At 44.0% G+C, this 19,210-nt stretch overlaps 1 protein-coding gene across 1 annotated transcript in view; it reads left to right on the top strand.

The window, feature by feature from the left end:
* Positions 1–545: 545 nt before the first annotated feature.
* Positions 546–19,210, top strand: part of GABBR2 (gamma-aminobutyric acid type B receptor subunit 2) — a gene marked incomplete at its 3' end in the record, with an annotated part of 516,320 nt that continues 497,655 nt past the window's right edge. The window contains exon 1 of the mRNA XM_081996348.1: positions 546–878. Within this exon, the coding sequence (XP_081852474.1) occupies positions 564–878 (315 nt within the window). The 5' untranslated portion in view covers positions 546–563. The remainder of the gene's footprint in view (positions 879–19,210) is intronic.

The following is a 19,210-nucleotide window of genomic DNA, read 5'->3' as shown; positions in this document are numbered from 1 at the left end:
TCCTCTTCGGCGTTTTGTGCCTGAGCATCATTTTTTTTTTCTTCCGTCTTTTGGAGGAGGAGAGGGAGGAAAGGGGAAGGAGGGAGGTGTTCAGCGAGGGCTGCTCGGGCCCCCCCTCCGCACCTAAGAGGTGCTGTCCCTCCCTGAGCGGAGAGGGAAGAGCGCAGCCGGAGAGGCAGGGGCAGGTCCCGCTCCCGTGCCCTGCCGCCGGCGAGAGGAGAGGAGAGGAGGAGGAGGGTGGTGGGAAGCGTGTCTGCATGTGCGCGCTGGTGGGGGGTTATTTATTTATTTATTGCTCCTGGTGGTTGCAGCTGGCAGACCTGGGAAGGAGTAGGCGCCATTGCCAGAAGGATTATTGCCAGGGGAGGGGGGGAAGAGAGAGGAGACCCCGAGGCTCCCGGGGAAGCAGAGAGAGGCGGCTCTTTTCCTCCCGCCTCAGCTTCTGCGGCCGGGGGATGCGCCCGGACTGAGAGAGGCTCGGCTCCCTTCCGCCGCTCTGTCCGTCCGCCCCGTCCCCCGTCCCCCCCCAGTCGTCCTCCGCCGCCTCACCCCCATCCAGCAGCATGCATCCCTCTCCGCGGAGACCGGCCGCTGCCACCTCCAACCCTGCCATGCTACTGCTGCTCCTTTGCCTGGGCTGGGCGCCGCCGGGCTGGGGCTGGCCGCGGGGCAGCTCCCGGGGGGCGGCCGGGCTGCCCCCCAACGCCACCACGCCGATCTCCATCATGGGTTTGATGCCGCTCAGCCAGTCGGAGGAGGACCAGAAGAGCAAGATCGGCCGGGGGGTGCTGCCCGCCGTGCAGCTGGCCATGGATCAGATCCGCAACGAGTCCCTGCTCAACCCCTATTTCCTGGACCTGCGGCTCTACGACACGGAGGTAGGGACCGCCGCGGGCCCGGCTCCGCCGGGCGCAGGGGGAGGCGCCGCCGCCCGGTCCCGGGGCGCTGCGGCTGTCGGGGGGCGAGGGCAGCGCGAGCGCCCGGGCCGGGGCCGCGGCCGCCGGCGGGGCCGCCTCCGAGTCCGCCCGGCCCCGCAAGCTCTCCGGCAGATGTGGGGGGACCGGCGGCGGAGGGAGAGGAAGCGGAGCTGGCGGGCCCTATCCTGCGCTCGCCGCGCGTATGCGGAGCGGCCCCCCCGGCGGCCGGGGCTCGCCCCGCCGCTCGCCCCAGCCCGGCGCGGCGGGGGCCGCTTGCGGCGCGGGGGTGGGCCCGGGCGGGTGCCTGGCGGTGGCTGGGAGTCGCGGCCTTTGCCACGCACACACACGGGTGGCCGGGAGGAAGGCTGCCTCTCGCCGGCGCTCCCTCGCCCAGCAAAGCTGCGGCCGCATCCCTCTGCCAGCCGCTACCCCTCCAGCAACAGATGCACGCCGGCCGCTCCGCTCCCCGCTCCGCCAGCGCGCACACGCTGCCATCCCCACTTATCCGCTGCAGCGCCGGGACGCGGCGGGCAGCGGCCGCTGCTTGGAGGAGGCGGGGAGGCTCCGGCAGGGTTTCGCCGGGTCTCCTCCCCTCCGGCTGGCGGGACGCGGAGGAGGCCCTCCCCCGAAAGAGTTAAATTTGCGGTCCCTCACCCCGCGGGATGCCGGCGAGGTGCCCCGCTCCGGATCGCCGGCCGGGCAGGGAGAGGAGGGGAGCGCTGCGCTGGGAAACGTCTTTCCTTTCCCCGGGAGCGAGGGGGGCAAGGGCTTTGTTAAGTTGGTTCCCACCACCAGCCGCCCACAGCTGCATTTGGTTTTGGTCACAACTTCCATACCCCGGTGTTTGCGGCGGGTACGTGCTGATTCAGTATCCAGGCTTCCCGGGAGATGGCAGTCGCTTCTTGTGCAAGGCCGGCGTCGGGCGCTCATTTCCGAGAGACCCCCCGGTAAAGCAAGCGACGACTTGAAAATCCTCCCGGCTGTGATTTAAGGAAGCCCCTGTCCTCTCCCCTTCGACTCTCTCGGGATCCGGGGCGAGCACGCTGAGGGCAGCAGTGACAGGCTGTACTGCTTCGTGACAGTGTCTCCGTCCCCGAAATTACTGCAAAAGCCTCTCCTGCTAGGGTGGCGGCTTTTTATTGACATATGTTTTATAGGATTTCTTCAGATGTCTCTCAGCAGAAATGCATGGAGGGCAGTCTTGCTGAGGATGTAACTTGGGAGAAAGCACGCTGCCGCCGTGTTGTGTTGTGTGGATAAGACTGAGATACTGAAAGGGAACAGAGGCAAGATCAGCCTAGAGTAGCTGTTTGTTCCCTTAAAAAAAAAATGAATCTCGGGGAACTCTGCAATCATAATGAAAAGAATTATGGGGGATTTTCTGAATGGCATTACCTGTCTCATAAAGTGAGGTGCTTGTTAGAAAAAAATCACAGTTCTCCTAATCCTGTTTTCATTGCATTATTCTATTTAAATTCTTCCTTTGGATGTAATTGTTACAAAAATAACACATGCATAGGAAGTAGAGAAGCCTAGGCAAGATCTTCCTTCTTCGTACAGTTACATCATAATCAATAAGGTGCTGCACTTCATTGCAGTCAAAATATTTTGAAGTTCTTAATACAGATTTCGGGTTCTGAAGTAGGTAGTTAGCGTTAAAATATTCAGGGAAAAAATGCCCTATTTGTTCGGGAATGAGTGTCAGTTTCTTAAAAATTGCATTTTTACTGTTTTGGACTCTAGGGACATAAAGAATCAGGGTCATGTTGCCAGCTTGCTGTGTAGCTTTGAATGCTTTTAAGCAATTAATAAATGGATGGTTACGGAATGCTAAGTCAGGCGAACGTATGTATTTGGAGTACGGTTGGATCGTTATTGCATGCTTAATAGTGACAAGTAAATAACTTAGTGTTCATGAAGAGCACTAGATTGACTGCACCAAAACGGAATAGACTAATGTCTGAAATAGCCATTAAATACATAATGGCAGTGCAAACTTTTTCATTCGGTTCAGACATTACCTTATTCCTTCAGGGCACTTACGGTAAGCAGAAGGGTAGATGGCTCATCATGCCCGCTTGGTCCTCAGCCTGTTTTCTGAGGTCGCCAATAAATAGATAAACGCCTGAAGAGCCTGGATCCTTATCATTGCATAATCACAGACCAGGGAGTAGTTCTCCCTCTCAGGGCTTTGCAGGTGGTGCTTGTGGCACTGTTGGCTCTCGAAAAGAGAATGTGGAGCCTGGAACACATGGGATTTTTTAACAGCTTAAGAAATAATTCTAGTATATTTGTAATGCTTAGGAAATGTATGGCAATGATTCAGAAACTCATACATTCTCCCTCACGTCTTTCCAAAGTCTCCCATTGGTGCAACTTTGTGTAATATTTTAACAAATAGATCATGAAAAATATTAATGACAACAAACAAATGGGAATTTTTGAAAATATGCATTCAGGTAGTTTTCTGTCAGGACTGAACGGAGTATTTTAGTTTGCTTGATATTTCTGATTTGTATAATGAAGCATTATAATACCTTTACTTTCTGATCAACCATCTGAAGAATTGCAATGTGCCTTCTAAGTTAGGCTATTGTTTGTCAGCACTTGAACTTGCTAGCCTTTGAGCACATGAGCAGCAGCCCTAGTGTTTTTGAAAGGATTTAAACTGAATTAAGCGCTTAAGTACAATCCTTATGTCTCAGCCAGTTGTGATTGTGTGAATTACATCTTTGTTAGAAAACACGACCACAGGTTACAACAAGTACATGAAAATGCAGAGGCTTCTGCCTTGAGTAGTTTTGATGGTTAAATGCGTTTGGAGTGCGATCCTGATCCAGTTCGGTGAACGCTGTTTTGCTGCCCCATGGGCATGTCTTTATTTGGACGTTCCGACGCAGGCTCAGTCAATAAAAGAAAGTGCAGGTGTAGGCATTTGCAGAACTCTGGTCTAAGGTAGTGACTTTAATTTGTGCTGTTCATTTCAATGAGAGCGGGAGCAAACTCTAGACGAGACTCTTAGGCAAAATTTCATAATTACGTTATTTTAGAAACTAGAGAATTTATAGTGATCATCTGTAAAGAGCCTCATCCAAAACCCATTGAAATTAATGGCAGTAATTCACTGATTCCAACAGCCCTTGGACCAGGTCCTAGAAGTTAAGGGTGCTTGATAGTTTATGGCTTTGGATCAATAACCATGATATAATACTTCTTTTTCCTTTCCCCATGATTGTAACTTTAGTTGGTCAAAAATGCAAAGAAATGTTTTGCAAAATAATGAAATAAAAAGCTCTACATACACTAGATGTAGTTCACAACTTCATGTAAATCAGGAAGGATTATTTCTGTTTAAGCACCCTGACACACATCTCTTACAGGAAAACAAGCAGAATAACCCTAAAATAAAGGAATTAAACATTCTGGTAGACAGTATTATCAATTTCAACAGTATTTAATTTGCATCAGGCAAAAACTGACCACGCAGAAACCAGAGGAAGAGGCATAGTGGGAGAAGACAAGGGCTTTAATGGAAGTTGGATATCTGCCCTTCTATATCTGGACGTCTTCCCTCGAATGTGGCATATATTTTCAGGTTTCTTGTAGGAGCAGTGCTGCAACTGGTGCACAGATAGGCTGAATTTGTTTTGAATCTAAACACGTATAGTCAAGAAAGCTGTGTATACAAGTTAGAGTTCTGTCACTTGTTTCGGAAGATCAAAGTGAGTCTTGACAAACTGAAAAAAAAAAACCAACTTCCAAAAGTAAGTGGGGTATATTATCACAAAGGGGGAAGAATATTCATATTATGGGAATGAGATTATCTCATTTTCTCTAATTATTGCAAATAATTTGTGGTAATCCTGATATAATCTCATCTTTGTGTAACAGTATACTCTAATACCTTTAAATAGAAGGGTGAGCTCTTGAAAATGCACAGGACTCCAGAAAATCTGAAGGAAAATGTGAATTTACTGACATTTAATACATATTTGCCTACTCCTGTTCTGTAATTAAATAGAACGTGCCTTGCCTAATTTATCTGACAGGAAGTTACAGTCTAGGTATATAATAAATAGACCTTCTTTTACTAAAAAATTATGTGTATTTTCAGTAAAACCTTCCTCCCTCAAAGTTTAAGAAACTTGTACAGGTTGTGCACCAGTCTGGGTCATTCGTACCAGCAATTCTAAGTTAAGAAAGTCCCTCAGCCTCCAAATAAAGACGTCTTTTCCAGAAAGTCCCCTTATGAATGGTGTTGACAGAGTTGACTCATGTCTTGTTCCTGCAAGCTGGAGTAAGAGTCACGTTTACTCTTACTAAGGATGGGGAATATATTCTGGAAACAGGAGAGCAGGTTTGTGTCAGTGATGCAAAATAAGGTGTCCGTCCAGGGGCGTGGAGCTGAGTGGTCAACGATGGTCAATGATGAGCACCTGATGGTCCTCAGAGAGGGGGAGAAAGAGCTACCGGTTGCCATCTGACAAACTCTGCCCTAACAGAATTGAGCAAGGGCACGCCCCCGAATGAAATCACACCATGTGTAGGTTAAGCCCTTTGTCTTAGGCGGCATAGATTCAAGTTGCTTCAACAGCAGCTGGAAGTATGGGGAAGTATGGTGTACCAAAGCCAAGTCAGGACTCCGGGGGTGAGCCTTGACACGCTTATGAGTGCTCTGATTACTAAATTGTCTGGAGCCGTATTTTAATTTTTAAAGTAGTGCTCAAAATGGGACAGATAGATGTTGTCGTGGTCATCTAAGAGTAGCAGTCAGCTGAATACATGGGAGATGCCAGGGTCTAAAAGAGGGTCCAGTTTACAGCAGACTGAACTGGCAGACATTTGTTCTTGTATCGTCAGAGGAACTTGTGTCTGGCATATGTTGAAGTAGTCGGGTAATTTCTAACCTTTAGATATTACCAAGTGCTTGTGCTGTCTGATATATGCAAAGAGTATAGCATTAAAATGCAGTACGCTGCAGGTGTGGATGACGATCACCCTCTACTCTGCTGGCGACGTTCTGCTTGGAAGGGACATATGTCTTTAAATAGTCAGTGTCCCCTTTGACTTTCACATAATATGGCTCCGTTTGCGACATAACCTCTTTTTGCTCTAGAGTTTTGTAAACTTGGAGGGAATTATCTAAAAGTTAAGTGTTTATGTTAATTCTATGCTGGCTTCTCTGCTGATGCTAAGATGTGGGTGGGAAGAGGAGAGAAATCATGTATTCACTGCACCCACTCTTCTGGGTGCGCATCCCAGACCTGCAGAATGTATAACCTCTAAATATCTCTGCAAAGAGATTAAAGCCAATGTATCGTTTTCTGGCATATGTCTTGCAATTTCATGTATAACTTATCCTATGCATACTGCAAAACACACTGTAATGGAATCTTTTGATTCAAATGCCAAACACGCTCTGTCAGCAGGGAAAAGTTATTTTCTTTGAATAAATCCGGGAAGGAGTTTCCATTTACATTTGAAGAAGGAGGGGGAAGGCCCTGTCCTCTGATACAATTATCAGCCAGAGTGAATTACTCAAGTTTGTGGAAAAGATGGGGTGTAATATCCTGGTAGTAACTGTGAAGAAAATATTTGCAATAGGAAAAGGGGAGAGGAAGGAGCTGGAAGAGATAGATTTAATGACAACAGTCACACAAAAAGTTGCCAATGTAATATTTATATTGTTTTAATTAACTACACGTAACTATTTGGGATGACAACATACATAACATCGCACGTCAAGGCTACAAAACACCATCTCACATTAATGATCTGAGCATGGTAATGCATGCACGTCTCAAGCTTTTTTCTCTGCTTTCAGTTTCATTGCTTTATAGACGTTTTCATGGCGTACGGTGGAATAACAATGCATTTGAGCAAACTTCAGAAGCTGGGAGCCAAACAGCTTTTTCATGAAACTCAAGCGGAGGCCATTGCTATCACAGGAAAGCAGATATTTTTACATAGGAATGGCTGAACGATTCAATACAGAGGTCTGGCTCAGGGAATCAAGTGGTGGAAGTCAACAGAGGAAAACCCTCCATGATCCATTTTGGCTCAAATCATTTTCGGAGCAGCTGGGGCTAGCAGAGAGGTACATTGAGGCCAGTCAGCACTTGTGTGACTCAGTCCTGTGGAGATGTGTGTTGATACGTAGCAGCCCCATATAGTCCAGGAGCTCTATTTCAGGCTGTGGGATTCCAAACTGAGAGGGTGCAGTGCACATACATCACAGTTTTTTGATTTTATTTTTGTACTAGAAATGCTGGAACTAAATCAGTGACAGAGCCTGAAGCTTTTCAGGAGCCAGATGCACTGTTCTCTGATTTGTAGGCCTAGCTGAGCTGGAAAAGAGAGTTTCAGTACTTTTGTGGTCCCCTGGCTCCAGCATTAATGGACCAGTAGCCTGACTCCTGAAGCAAACTGGTTCAGCCATGGCATTGCTCTGACTTAAAGAAGGTAGTGCCCCTAAGGATAGGTGGAATATATTTTCAGTCATGCTGTGTCTCCCCTTGCCATGACGCTTATGCTTGTGGGATGACAGTCTTCTTTCCGAGGCCAGGATTCCTCTATTTGCAGAAGATTTTGCTGTGGGTAAGGTCTGCTGAGTTTGAGGGCTGCTTGATGCTACCTGCTAATTGGAAATGGGACCACTGACTGACAGACACCTTTTTTTCATTTTTTTTCGTCCTTGTGATGGAATAACTGTGTAACCTTGTTGCCAAGTCAGTGACTGATGTCCAATTTCTGTGCCATTAGTTTTTCATTATCATTGGCCTTTAGTCCTGACAATTTTATCCATAATGTTTTCCAAATAAGTATTCTTGAATGTGAAAATGAAAGCTAACAAATTGAAGGCAAACATCCGTGTTTTCTCTGAAAATAATAGTCATAAAGAGCATAGAATGCAAGGGCTAATTCATCAGGGCTGTCCAAATTGTTGTTACCGAGGCTCCTGAGAGATGAAGGCCAAGATAATGGACTAATTGCTTTAAAGTGAACATCATGAGTTTGAGGGATGGGATTAGAAAACTGAGGTCTCCTACTATGGCCATGGTACTTCTCTTAAATAATTAACGAGTTCTAAGATCAGAGGACCATTAGGATTATCCAGCTCTTACAGATCATATATTTCACTTGGGTATTTCTGCCTGCTTGCCTCTGAACTAGAATATGTACTTTAGAAAGCTCTCCAATCTTGTCTTCAGGATCCCCCCCAAATCCTCCTCCCTGGAAAAATTTTCTCTGTGATTTGCCTGAAATCCCTTTAAAAATCCATTGCTATTTCCAGCTTAAACTCTGCTGACCCTGTAGCCGCTGATGCTGTGCGAGTAGCAGCTCTCAACCTTGGCATACGCCGCTCTCCCTGTGATGCCTTCCCGGCTGCAGAGCTGGGAAATCACCAGCAAGGCAGGCTGTGGCAGGGTGACCAAGGGGTTCTGACTTTTTTTATGGCTGTTTAGGAGATTCAGCCTTGTATGAAGGGCTCTGATGGATTAGATCCTGCTGGAATTGGAAGTCATCTTCCCTTCTGAAGATCGTCCCGGATCAGAAGTGAAAACCTTGTTAGCTTGCTTCTTGGCAAGCCGGGTCTGCCGGATTCATGTGCTCCTTCCCTGAGTAGCTGGTTCTGCAGAGTATTTTTTGGATTTTTGGCTGAACCCCATTTTCTTCTCTACACCCACTTTTTTCATAAGACCATTTTGCCAGAATCCCCATTAGAGGAACTCATCCTATCTGCCTGGTTAAGTTATTTCCAGAACCTCTTTTTTTTTCTATTAAAGAATCACTACCATGTATCTTTAAAAGAATATATTTGTTTGATCTTTTGTTTCCTTAAAGTAGCTATGTATTTTAGTTTACTGCTTACCTATGGTAGGCCTCAGCTTCTGCTGCAGCTTCACCAAACTGCAGAATTATATGAAGATTCATACACACAATAGGTGTCTAAGTAACCATTTTACATCCAAAACCTCCAGGGAGAAGTAGTAAGAGGCCCCTTTTGGGATGTTAATTAACTTCCTTTCCACTGCTTACTGCTCCTGCTTTCACAGGGAATTTAATGTTTTTCTAGCAAAGAACACATATCTTTCTTTACAATTTTTACTCTCTATAAAGTGACAGTTTTTGACAGATTAACACTCAGTGTAGTACCAAATACAACATGTAACATTTTTCAAGCATTGTGATTATCAGACGTGCACTCTTGTGTATCATAATAGCATTGTATAGAGATATTTTAGTAGAAACATGTAGTAAAAAAATATTAAACTCTGCATTTTTGTGGGGCCTTTCCTATAATTTTCAAGTTCCGTAAAAGCACTTTGGGTTTTGCTTTCCCCTCTCCCCTGTGAATTCAGAGAGCCTTGAGTATTAATAATTTACAGGAGGTTGACCGAGATAGAGAGCCAACTTTCTCTGTTTTCCCCTTCCGCTTTCTCCCTTTCTAAAAATTATAAGCAGGACCAAATTCCATTTTGCTGATGTGAATCTAATCTGGAGGAATGTGCTAGTGGCAGGAAGACTTTATGCAATGTAGTGAAAGAAATTAAATAGCAATAGTTACCACTACGTAGAGAAAGTGATACAAAAAGTTTGGCATTCCAGATCCTTAACCTTAGCTAAGCTCCCCTCCGCTCCTCATTTCTTGCTGTGAAGAATGCTAATGGTATCAGCTCCAGATCGCTGCTTTTTTTTTTTGAAAAAAAAAAGAGTTTCAAGCTAGGTCCCTGAACTGAAGATTTGCTTTCCAAAAGCACCGAGTGATTTGCATTTTCTGTCAACATCAGTGGGAATTGCTGAACGCTCAGCACTTTAGAAAGCCAGCCCACCTATGAAAATACAGTGTGCTTCTATGAAGAGGAGACCTAGAATTGCCACTTTCAATTAAGAACAAAGGCATTCATAGTTACTTGCTTTAAAGTTTCAAATCGCCTGGTGGAATAAAATGCTGGTTTTGTTCAGCCTTTGGGATACAGATCCTTTCCGTATCGGTGTCAATATTATCAGAATTAAGTATCCTTCAGAATTAGATTATTGCGTCTCAAAGATCTTGTAGTTGAGAAATATGCAAGGTAGAGGTATTTTTAAAAAGCAGTCGTTTAGAAAATAGTCATTTTTGTAATTAACACGTATCTGGAAATGGTATGTTTGACCTTGGCAAAAATAACAGCTTGTGCGATGTAAACAAAAGGAGTGACGCGGTGGGAGTACTAAGTCCTTAGGGCCTTGTTACTCAAGGCAGGTCTATACGGCTGGCACAATTATGTCACTGGTGGGTATCACGAGGTGTTATCTCAATGTCAGCAGAAGCCCATAGTGCAGTTACAGCAGCAAACAGCTCTTTTTAACTGATCTAATAAAGGTTATTTAATTTAAAGGGGATAGTTTACTGAAGGGTAGAAAGTGTGTTTTCCTCCACCAATGAGTTCAAGTGTTTGGTAGTATTAGAAATCATTTTTTCATCCATTATAGAACAAGTTACAGATTAAGCCACCTCTCACCATTAAACTAGATAGACTGAGCTGCTCCCCCCCCGCTCCCCCCCGGCTTTTTATGCATTCCTGTGGCTTTCTTCTGAATCTTTTACAGTTTGTCATCTTCATTCTCAAAGCGCTGCCACTAGAATTTGATCTATTACTTCAGGAATAATCTCACTGATGCTGTATATACTAGTAATTTTATCTCTTTTCTTCCAGCCTTCTGTTCAGAATGGAGGAAATGAATTTGATCTTTGTGCTGCAATGCTGGGGAAGAGGGAAAGAAGCAAGGATGAGATTTTCAGGCTACATATGAGGAGTGAGACACTAGGATTTGTGGCAAAAATAAATTTTCAATTGCCTTCTCCAGATGAATACCACTAGCTACAAGCAAATCTGGTCAGTCTTGGTAGGGCAGTTGGAATTAGATAGCCTGGTCACTGGGCCTCCCCTGATGCTGTGGGAGGTAAATAATTTTAGCTGAACAGCCAGCTACTTAAAAAGCTGGGACACGTTACAGCAGGTAATAGTGTCTCAATATTGAAGCTGCTCTTGGCATAGGTAGAGGCTTGGTCTTGATGTAAGAACAGCAGCTGCCATCCAAAATAAATCATAATGGTTTCCAGTGCATTACCAGGGCTTCTTAGGACGTGTGAGTGCTCTGTACTCTAATTACACTGAGTGATTAAGCAGCAAGGGCAGACACACATGGGACAAGAAGGGTGAATGATAACCAACTTTGAAAAAAACTAATGTTTGAGGCTGGAATAAGAACATCCTATAAATGTTAATGGGTGTTACTCAACGGGGGAGCAAGTTTTGTGTGGGAGGCGTGAGGTGACATATAGCTTAAATATATAGCCAGCCCTTAACACAGTTAATACAGTCTATAGTCAACCTTTTACATGAACTAATAACTCTTCAAGTGATTTATGGTTCAGAAATACTGATCAGGGGATTGAGAATTCAATTTAAAATGCTATAAAGGCAGAGGATAATGCGGTAAGGAAAAGATTCCTCCTTTTGCCTTTGGAAAGTATTGGCTGTAGGCTATACATTTAGGCCAGGTGTTTTTTGGTTTTTTTTCTTTTTCTTTTTTAAGTTCTCAGGGACTATGCTCCTACGAGGGAGCACAATTTCCTCCTGCAGTTTCCCTGTCTGAAAATTACTCAGTTTGTGCAGATCTGACAAAGGAGATGCCAACAGTGAGTCATCTGGTCACCAGTTCTGTCCTAAGGCTTTCAGCTATCTCTAGCAAAAGCTATAGTGATCCTTACAATGCGGAAGAACAATTATTTACCTTTGGTAAAGCCTCCCAAAATAGTGGGGAAGGCAGGGTTTAAAATGAAATGGCCTTCATTTTCTGACACTGAAATCAAATTTCAAAATGAGTACTATTTCAAATAATTGTGGAAATTCAGCTTCACATTTGAGAAATGCAGTAAGATGCAATGAGTTGATTTATCAGATTAAGATAGCACAATTGTTATGCTTTGGTAGCAAATTCTGAGGGTGTTGAGTAAACTCAGTTGAAAGACTCTTGTCTTCAAACGTGTGACGGGGCATAACAATGTGCTTTTGTACTATTAAGCCTGAGGAGATGTTATTCTAAACCTGAAGATTATACACATATGATCAATCACGTGCATGGCAAACATGGCTAGTTTTTTCATCAAAAGGAAAACATATGGGCATGTTTTGACACAAGTATTACAGAATTAATTAGCAATAAAAATTCTATATAAGAAACAATTGTCTGGTTAGATAGTTAAATGTTTCTGTCAGGAAGCAGATTTTAAGGAAGCAAGTAACACGAGGCTGCACTAGTACATGATCTTGTTTGTTCCTTTGCCAGGCATGGGTTAAACGCAGCAATGCTGAGGAGACCCAAGGAGAAGAAAGGAGACACAAGGAGAAAAAAATGACTGGTCTAGGTTGAAGCCAGTCACCTATCTATAGAACGAGGTGATGCTTCCTAAACTGTATGTCCTTACAAATGTTATGTCTATCTATATGGTGCCGGAAGTGATTTCATAGCCTCTGATACGCCATTGCTCTCTCATGAATTTAAAGCCATTGGCTGGGCTTGAATAAGGTGGGGTGGCAGATTTGTTTTTTGAACACAGAAGAGGATATTGGATATTCAAACCACATTTTTTTTTTACCTAAATATGAGCCAAAGCCATGACTCATGGAGCCCCACGTTACCGCAAAGCTGGTGAAAGGATTTCGGCATAGGAAGAAGAGCAGTTCAGAGCACCTTAGCTGCTGAGGTTTGGCAGCATGAATGCCTCCTACTTTCTTCCCCTCCTCTCCCTTAGCGTAGACAATGCTGAAATAATGCTGGTAAAGAAGGCTGGTCCAAGGACTATTCACCAACAAAATCCTGTTTAAGCCTCTAAGAAAGGTATTAAATGGGATTTAAGCAACATCTTGGCCTACACTGGCCCTCTGCTCAGGGAAGAATTTCATCCTGAGTTTAAAAAATGTTTAAAAAACATGTTTTCAATAATCACATTATAGAATCCTAAGACTAAGCAACAGAAAATGCCTATTAAAGTCATTGTGTTAAATTGCTGCTATGCTGGACTGTGCTACAAGAGTGTGCTTCCTACTTAGTGTTGTGCCCAGCTAATGTGCTAAATTTCTCAGTCTAGGGGATCCTCATAATAAATTTTGACCCTGCTGCATTTGATTTGAGCATAGCTTTTGTACAGGAAGAAAAATAGTATCTCCTTCCCCACACGAAGGGCTTCATACAGCCTTGCTGCTTTCTGACTGTAGGCAATGGTGACAAAGAAAAAACAAGGGTTATGCATCGTGTATTTCTATTTCACCTCGTGTTTGTGTCCAAGAATGCATGGAGAGGAATAATAATTGATTGGACTCTTTTTCTTGCCCACCCAGTTGCGCAAGTGAGTTGGCAGAAGAGTCGCTGTGGACAGTTACTAATAAATTGAGCGTATCTCCTGCTTGGGGCTATTTGCTGGGCCCCAGGCAGACATTTATTGCTTCTTTATTTAATACTGTTTTGCTTGTTTTACTTTTATTTATTTATTTACTTACATGCCCTCATGTCATGCAATATATAGATTGTCATTATAAAGTAGAATGTTTATAATTAGACTTTATTTGGAGATTTTCTTGTAGAAGGCTTTTAGTTGCACGTCAGTTTCAGAATAATTTACTGACCTGGAACACTGTGTTTTGAAAATCAAAAAATTAAAAAAACACCCTTACTTTCTGCAGCAAACTAATACTTTGTTTTGAGATGTCAACTATTCACAAAATAAATTGTCAAGCTCTGAAAATATAATTTCAAATTTGATTTATACCAAATTAAACTTCTGCCTATGAGCCCTTCCATTTGTTTTCCTTTCAGATTATTGAGTCATGAAAACCTCTGAGGTTTTGGGTTTTAATCCCAGCTTGGCACAGGGCATTTCTTTTGAAATGTTGAATTTCCACAAGATGGCAAAACAATTTGCTATTCAGCTGCATGTATAATGACACTGCGCTGAAAATCAGAGCTTTTTTCTTCTTGGACAAGCAAGCATCTCCCAGGCCAGATGTTCTTCCTTTCCCTGTCCCTGGGCTTAGCTCTTGCATTTCCCTCCCTTGCCTACGACAGCATCCCAGTGGGTGTGTGGGGCTTTCTGTGCATGAGGAGAGCTGGCTGCTTGAATGGAGGGAAGGGATCACCCTGGTGGGTGCTCACGTGAGATTAGGGTGGCATTGCTGCTGCCAAGGGGGCAGGGAGGATGGTGCTTGCCTGAGGGGCGAGGTAGGCTGCGAGTGCTGGGGAACGGAGGGGCAGGTTCTTCTCTGGCGTGGTGGTCCCGTATATATTCCTTTCTCACCCCGGCGAGTTTTGATTATCCTGCAGCAAAGAAGATTTTCTCCAGCAATACTAACTTTTCTACATTTCTGCATGCACAGCATCTGTTCCCTTCCATAGCCTGGCATATTGCTTGGAAAACTGCACATAGTGTGATGAAATTACTTAGGTAGCTACGACAATATGTGAAATACCTGTCAAAAGCCATGTGACTGTACCTGGGAGGAACAGGCCTGCATTCTGTATACGCTCACAACTAGCGTTGATTTTAAGAGAAGCACAGGGTTTCTGAGAAAAGCAGGATCAGGCAGAGGATATACAGCTTTGAGCTGATGCAGCTTTTGCACTAGAAGTATATGAAGTGTTAGCAATACTCAAGACCGTATTCTCTGTGTGGTCTGTATGAAGCCAATTGAAAATGTGATCTGTGCAAGATAAAACAAACTGAAGCAATCTTCTGACCCAAAGGTATACAGATTGCTGCAAAGAACGAGCTCAGTTTGCAACCACTTCGATCAATCCCTAGAATACCTATTTTCAAAGGAATCATACTAGTTTGTTTATTGATTTGTCGCCTATGGATGAATATTCCTGCTACAGAAATGTTTAAAATGACACGTTTAAAATTAGACTTGGCAGAGTAATTTGCCCAGAGATTATTCTTGTGAAGTATTGATTCACAGCACTGCTGTGAGCTGGATTACTGTCCAAATTGGAAAAGCCAGCCGTAGAGAGGCCTTTATCCTTTAATAACAATTAGCTCCTTTCTTAGAGGGACACGTCTGACTGAAGCGAAGGAAAGCTGCAAAATGTCGGGCGACCAGGGAATCTAAGGCCTGCTCTTCAGGGATGTGGGCTGCCGGGGAAGAGAAGGCGAAAAGACAAAAGCACCAAGAAAGATGGTTTTCTGGAACTGGAAACTAGACACGCTGACACTGTTTGTGCTGCTAATAATCAGGTGCTCTGAGGAACTGGATCGCACTCGCCTCTCTCTTCTCGGGCTTTCCCCCACCAGCTGCCTGATTGACCGGAGAAACCTAACGGCAGGCGTGTTGCCCGCTGTCCATTTAGCCTTGAAACATTTATACAAGCATTCGTGGATGTTGAAGAACTACGAACTCCAGGTATCCTTCCATGACACGCAGGTAAATGGACATAGGTGTAGAGTTGTGTGATGTCTGAGCCCTCTCTGCCAGCATGCTGTGGAAAGCTTGCGACCCAGTCCCTTCCCGGTGAGTCCCGCTCTGCTGGAACACAGCAAATGTGGCTGCCCAGAGGAGTTTGGGCCCTTAGGTGGATGCCTGACTGTGACGGGCATCTTGCAGTGCAGTTGTGCCCGCAGGTGCTAGAAGCAGGAGCAACGAGTGCGCGGATTAGGAGGGATCCCAAACACCTGTGGCTCTTCGGGTGTTTCTGAGGTACCCAGAAAGCATTCCCCAAATCCGCGGCTGGCGGAGTTGCTCTGTTCTTCTGTTTCTTGCTCTTCCTGAGTGCTCCGGTGGCTGCTCTGTAGATCTCTGCCCTCCACCTCTGCTCCTGCCGGGGCAGGAGGGAGGCCTGTGCCGCGCCGCGGGGCAGGGCTGGCCTGCGCAAAGCCCTGCTTGCTGGTTTGGGGAAGAGTTAAGGGCCGACGCAAGAGGCGAGGGTTCTGAGGAGCATTGAGGTGATACCTGCCATCGTCATACTTTCACATTTGAGAAGAGCTGTGCCTTTCACCTTTCCTTTTAGGACTGAGATAGATAACCTTTTTACCTTCTGTGCAGAAATTAAATCAAGATAGTTAACTTCTAAGGCCCGTCTTTTAGGCAGGCCAACTGTGACAAAATTAAGAGGAAGGACTCGCGTGTCAGGGTGATCTGGGACTGTAAACCCGTTCCTAGGGAGATTTTCACCCATTTCACCTTCTGTCTCCTGCATCTGAGGCGCGTGGGGGAGTTGACGCCCTCAGACTCATACACACTTACACGCATATGTGGATACACGCTCCATATACAGTAGTAAACTGCTTAATTTTTTTCAAGTTGCAAAGTAGTGCATCTAAACATATTTGCTTATCTATAGACCTTTAAGCATGGACTATACCGTTATGATTAAGTTGTTAGAATTTGACATTATCACACCAGTAACAGTTGCGCTGCATTAACTAATGGGAAGAAGGTATCATATGTCTTCTTTTGAAGCTCCAGAAAATTATCCGAGGGAGAAATTCTAATGTAATTTTAATTGTGCATTTGGTGCATAAGCATTTGTGTATAATTTTTGAAGTGCTCAACATATAACAAACATGATCCCGTATGCTATAAAGTTACTTGAGGATAACTTCCACGTTTAATAATGTAACACAAATGTATCAACTGCATATACTAATTAAGAAAATGTCTGTCTTGCAAATTACTTTTAATACAATTCACTGTTTTATTTATTCATTTATAAGTTCCTACTGGAAATGTAATTATAGATATGCAGTCCTGAAAAATGTGTACGTCTTTGTTTCTCATGTGAAAAGATGAAGATGTGCAGTAACGTTTCAGCTTAAATAACCGGAAAGTGTGGATGTGAGTTTAAGGGGGCAGCAATTAAAACCTGCTGGTATTTGCTCATATACAGTGCTTTTAATGCTGTTTCATTGGGGCTGGGGGGGTGTAGGTGGATGTTTGTCTGTTAATCGTGTTTGCATAGTTTCCAGTTCTAGAAGCAACTCCAAAATCTTTTTCCTCACGTAAATGTTCAATAGATTTGAATTGCAGAACTTCAGCTCTGCTGCACTGACCTCTACAATTTGAATTTTAATATCAAAGTAATCTGTAATATCTTTCTGAATCAACCCGTGGAAAAAGACATGTCATGATGACTTGTAAGAGATTAACAAAATGTGGGGCATTAAGATTTCTGATTTTTTTTCCTGATTCTGAGGGTAGAGTGCACAGTTTAGAGTTTTAAATACTGATTACAAGACGAGCTACGTAGGTCCTTGGGTTTAATTGTTTCTCAGGGCCAATATGGCTACAAGAGATCTGTTTCTGTTTGTTAATGTTGTGAGCCCAGATCTGCCATACGTGACCTTAGACAACCTTTCAATTAACTTTCTTTTAAGTAGAAAATATAGATGCTTTGGATGTGAGATTTTTCAGGAGTGGGATAGATAATTGACTTTTTGGCATAGTTAACTAGGAAGAGAGGAAGGAAAAGTTACATCCAAAAATACTTGTGTTGCTCTTCCTGAAATAGGAAATATAAAGAAATCACGTCACCTGACATGTGATGTTGCACAGGGCTTGAACAGGTTTGTAGCTTCATTCGTGAGCACAGGGGAGCAGGGTTGCACTCTGTCCTGTGCCTCTGGGTCTTTGAATCCATGTCCTCTGCCTCCCATGAGACAGCACTGCCCTACCGCGTGGTAGGGTGTTTTGGGGAGCGTTCCGAGTCTTTTGTTTTGCTACTGTTTTATTTCAGCTCATTAAGCTGTCACTATTCCAGAACGTGAATGGTAACTGACGCAAAGGGAGCACTCTTGCAAGAGCTATCTGAGATCTTTGTATAAATGAAGCTGTTTCAGCAGGAGCCTTTGAGAAAACTTCAGCAGAGTGCTTTGTAACCTGGCAGCTTTGGCACCGAGCTGAGAACTGAATGCATTCTTAGACTGATTTCTTTCAGATCTCCTGTAATTTAATGTGCATTTCCTAATTACTGTATTGTCAATTCCTTGGAACTGGGAATCTCTTGAACACTCATGATGTAGCACTTCCACGTAAGAAAATGCTTAAATATTCACTGACAATGAAGAACAAGTGAGTGAAAATGATCTTCTAGCTTGGTAGATGGCTGCTTATCCCTCAAATGGTACATCTATGTCTCCAGTGTTTATTTATTTATACCAAAGGACAGTGTTAAGAGGACTGATACGTCTCTTTTTTCCAGCCACCCCAAGCAGGGACATCTTAGAGAGGGGTGTAATGTGCTTCCCCCCTCTGACTGAAGCAGGGCTGAAACTGGGTTTTGTGGAGAGCTCTAACACGTGAACTTTTGGATAAAGGGTGTGGGAAGGTAGAAAAACTGCTCCTGCAGATTTGTGATTCCAACCATAGAGCAGCTTTTTAGTGTGTTTCCCCCTTTTAGGGGAAACTATGCCCTTGAGATTTTTATTCATTTGGGTGGGCAGCCAGGTATAATTGAGCTGTCTGCGTAGCACTTCATTTCTGTCTTTCACTGTGTGGCTGACATCTGTAGGCTCTTCTTTTACGCTGTCCTCAGGGTGATCAGGCTGGTGGATTCTTACAGGCTTAGGCAAATCTAAAAATAGTTTTACTGGTGGATAAAGAGCAATATTTTGGCCCTTCAGAGTTATTCTTCTGTTCTTACCTAGTTTTCTGTGAGCCAATACAAGGACTGTGAAGGCAGTGCTTCGATTAGCGATGATGTTAACGGGAAATGTTCATGTGCTGCAACTGGGACATGGCTTGAGCATACAAATAGATTTAACTCTACTACTGGGATTTTCTAAGTAGTGCTGATTTGCACTCAGATTGCTTGTCGACACTTGGCTGAATCTATCCTAATGTGTATCATCTCTGACAGGGATGATACAACATGTCCCAGTCTGACTTAAAGGCTAGTTGACTTTTCTTTGGTAATAAACCGGTTCCTTTGTAATGGAAGGACACAATAACATGATAGCTGTGTGTCAGCTTATTTAAAGCATACCTTTCTGTGCTTATTTAAAAAAACAAGCCAAACAGCAATGGAACAGTCACTGGAAGTGACATTGATAAGCAAATTATTTTTACAGTGAAAATTTCAAGGCATGTTTGTTTTCTTATCGTACCTAAGTAAGAAAAAAAATTCTGCTTCAGGCTCAAGATGCAGTAAACTGAAGCATTGCGCTAAGTTTTCTGGATTGTACATGCACAGGAATTTCTACTTAAAAGCAAGTAAAAAACAGGTATTTTGCAATGGCATTAACATACAACATCACT

This window comes from Phaethon aethereus (genome assembly GCF_964289735.1).
Source record: "Phaethon aethereus genome assembly, chromosome: 2".
In the NCBI taxonomy this organism is placed as follows: domain Eukaryota; kingdom Metazoa; phylum Chordata; class Aves; order Phaethontiformes; family Phaethontidae; genus Phaethon; species Phaethon aethereus.
The sequence above is the reverse complement of the archived record's forward strand: the minus strand, read 5'-3'. Positions and strand labels throughout refer to the sequence as shown.